A 3703-nucleotide genomic window follows, 5' to 3' on the forward strand; every position below is an offset into this window, starting at 1 on the left:
ATGTCAAGGGTCCTTAAATCTTCAAAATGAGAAAATCAAATTTGTCCTATGCCATTGTCAACTCTAGCAACTTGTATTGATATGGCCATGCCTGCAAAGCCAAAAGAAAAGGAGTGGAGATCTTGTGGCTCTAGCAGCTTGTCCTTGAGAATATGTATGTGCATCTCTTGTCCCAAACCCATCCACTTGCTCTTTTAAACCTTAAACAATTCCCCCCACCCCAGTTTCATCTCACAAACATAAAAATATATCCCTCAAAAACCAAACTCCACCAACTAACAAGAGCAGATCCAGCACTAGCAATTAGTCCACTATTCCAGCATTCACTGAGACTCTCTCTCTCTCTCTCTCTCAATGATGGGAATGGCCACAAGCAAATTAGCTAGGTGCATCATCATCCACGTCACCCTTCAAATCCTCTTTTGCCAACTTGCTGATACCTCCTCTCCATAAAATCTTCTCCACCCCAAGAACCACCTTTCACTGGGTTTTATCTCTTTTACCTACCATGTGGCCCAAATCGGTAGTCAGCAAGATCCATGGAAAGAGGTTCAGCACCAGCAACAACAACTTCGTCGCCGACTTGCCGTGCATCGACACGGAGACAGAATTGGTGCCCCGAGTTCCAAGTTTAAAGCAGTCATCGTCTTGTTATTATAGGAAAAGCCTCTTAGATCATCACGAGGAAACGCATAAGTACAAGTAAGAGTCGCTTCACTTCTATTCTATACCATAAATACAAGTATCGAGCGTTAATCTTTTCTCATCTCTGTATCAATCTTGATCTCTTCCAGGATTTTCGTTAGCACTTGGAATGTTGGTGGTGTTGCACCAGGGGATGACTTGTCGATAGAAGATTGGCTCGACGTACGCAACAATCCATGCGATATTTACGTTCTAGGGTAAGTTTCCAGTCTCCGGTGTGAGCTCATATACCAAATCGATTGCATTTACAACAATGGTCCAAACTCTGCAAGACCGCACTAAAGAAACGACACGAACCATCAGTGTTCAATAACTGTGTAAGTTTGCATTAAGTTTTGACTCCTTATCACCGGTCGAATGAGTCAACCTTGCGAATAATCTTGTTCCGGCCATATTCGGCCGTTCTTCATTAATATAGATCACACTGGGAGTTCAAAACATTTTGAACATAGATGGATGTGATGTCTTCTTTCGATCTATCCAGGTTTCAAGAAGCAGTTCCTCTGAAAGCTTCCGCCATTCTGGGGTCGGAAAACTGGACAATCCAAACGAAATGGAACGCCGCGATCGGGAAATCCTTGAACCGAACGGGACACGAGCAAGACAAGTTCCTTTGCATGGCGAGCAAGCAGATGGTCGGAATATTGGTCACGGTTTGGGTTCGCAGCGAGTTGCTCCCGCACGTAAGCCATCCAAGTGCTGCATGCGTAGGCTGTGGCATTATGGGCTGCCTCGGCAATAAGGTGGTCTCTCCTCAATTTGCCTCCACATGATATTCTTTATGGAAGTTTTCTTTTCTTAAAGAAATATTTTTTTATATTATCTTGTTATACGTTTTTATAAAAATATATAAGGTTGGTCAGCAGTCCCCAATTCTGCCTTTCAAGGAAAAGTAAGGCCATAAATAAATATTAACATGTTGCTCAATCTTATAGAAAAAGAAAAAGAAAAAGAAAATGTACGTAAGTATTATCCACCCCGTATGCTCAATTACTTCAGGAGATAATTTTCAAGGGCCATATTTTCCTTCATCTATGAACCTGATTAATGAGTTAAAAGTTACGAACGATGCCAAAGAAGTCATTTGATAATGAGAAAGCCGATTGAATCTAGCAATATCATGAAATAAATGTTAATCTTTTTCTACTTCATCTCTCCATGCTCTCTCTCTTTCTAAAAACATGGTTTTGCAGGGTTCGGTGTCAGTTCGATTCAAATTGCACGAAACGAGCTTCTGCTTTGTGTGCACTCATCTTGCTTCCGGCAATCGACAAGGAGATCGTAAGTTAAGAAACTCCAACGTGGCTGACATATTGTCAAGGACATGCTTCCCGGAGGGCCCTTCAATGAATTCGCCTAGAAAGATCCTTGATCACGAGTGAGTACCTTGTTACTCATTCGAACTAATCCTAATGAACATCATTAACATAAAATACTCCAAAGTTTTGCATCAAAGCACAAATTTATTTTTGCATTTTTCTCTAGGAGCCATGCATATGATCCGTAAACAAACAGTAAAACTTATAATCTAGTATTATTTGTGCAACCTGTGGTTGTTTAAGCAAGCCGGTGGGTTGCAAAATCTTAAGGAGCAAAAGATCAAATAACCACGTTGACGCTAAACCTTATTTTCGACCCATGACATTAAAGTTTTCACGGGCGTCCTCTGATCAAGTCGTGTTCATTGCAGTTGGGTAATCCTGCTAGGAGACTTGAATTACCGGATTTCCCTTCCGGAAGCAACGACACGGTCGCTTATCGAGCGAAATAAATGGAATAAGCTGCTAGAACACGATCAGGTAGTGAAAAAGGAAACACCAACCAGTTTTCACTTCTTCATCGAGATCTTTTTTCTACAGTAATAACCCGAAATCTGATTCGTAATTTTACATATGGGAATTGAAGTTAAAGGCGGAGCTCAGGAATGGTCGAGTACTCCAAGGTTGGCAGGAGGGGAGAATCGATTTCGTTCCTACCTATAAATATTGCCCTACTTCGGACGTCTACTACGGAAGTGGCCATGAGAATATCAAAGGAGGAAGAGGACGAGCTCCTGCATGGTATATTATCAATTCATATCGACTGATTTTTTAATTTGGAAATGTCCTCACTTCAACACCGTTTTTCTTCGAGTCATTTATAACGCGGTCACGTCGTCGTTGATGATGTATATACTGTATAGGTGCGATAGGATAATATGGTGCGGGGAAGGGCTGAAGCAGCACCTGTACACGAGAGGCGAGTCGAAGTTGTCCGACCATCGGCCAGTGAAGGCGATCTTCACCGCGCAGGTCGGTGTCTTGCCGAAGCTCGGAGGCCTTCAAAGCTTCTAGCGGATCAAGAAACGTGTCGGCAGATGAGATTTCGCAGTCTGTGGCACGTCGAGCTTTCAAACTTTTCAGTGTTGATTAATTTCGTGCGCTGACGCTTTGTACAGTGAATTGCCCAAATCAAGTCCAAGTCGACGGTACCATTTCAATAAAAATTGTTTTTTTTTAAATGCATTTGGCTCCAACTAACAATATTGTAAGATGTGGTTGCCAATTAATCGGAAAAATACCTTCTAAACTCACAAAAAAAAAGAAGAAGCTAATTTAAAAAAATGATAAGAATAATTTACATGAAAATTTCCATATTAATTAATGCAACTGGCTTCTATGGATTATCAAGTATCACCGACTTGTTTTATTGTCTACTTGCAAATTTTACCACATGATTAGAATAACAATTTGAAAGATCGGTTTTAATAAATTTTGATAAACTCGGCATTGCTCAATTGCAAACATGGGTACAGTCTTGGGTACCAACCGAAATGACTGCAAATGTATAAAAATGGGTCGGATCCGTTCAAGACCCAACTTTTAAACCTGTCGGCCCGTACCCTAGTTACCAGCAACAGGTGTTTGGGCTGAAAGTACAAAAGATAAAGAGGCTCTTGCACATTCTTAAATTGACATTTAAGGTTTGTATTTGGGCTCAAAATCATAGGATCCAAGAT

The 3703-nt window shown here is 41.1% G+C and overlaps 1 protein-coding gene across 1 annotated transcript; it reads left to right on the plus strand.

The window, feature by feature from the left end:
* The first annotated feature begins 363 nt into the window (after positions 1–363).
* On the plus strand, positions 364–3172 carry LOC104453633 (type IV inositol polyphosphate 5-phosphatase 9). Its single transcript, XM_010068243.3, has 7 exons — positions 364–702; positions 795–902; positions 1190–1448; positions 1899–2083; positions 2396–2504; positions 2611–2765; positions 2888–3172. Exons 1-7 carry the CDS (start codon positions 509–511, stop codon positions 3036–3038), a joined length of 1161 nt encoding a protein of 386 aa, XP_010066545.2. The 5' UTR covers positions 364–508; the 3' UTR covers positions 3039–3172.
* Positions 3173–3703: the final 531 nt, after the last annotated feature.

Source organism: Eucalyptus grandis, chromosome 7, assembly GCF_016545825.1.
Source record: "Eucalyptus grandis isolate ANBG69807.140 chromosome 7, ASM1654582v1, whole genome shotgun sequence".
NCBI lineage: Eukaryota > Viridiplantae > Streptophyta > Magnoliopsida > Myrtales > Myrtaceae > Eucalyptus > Eucalyptus grandis.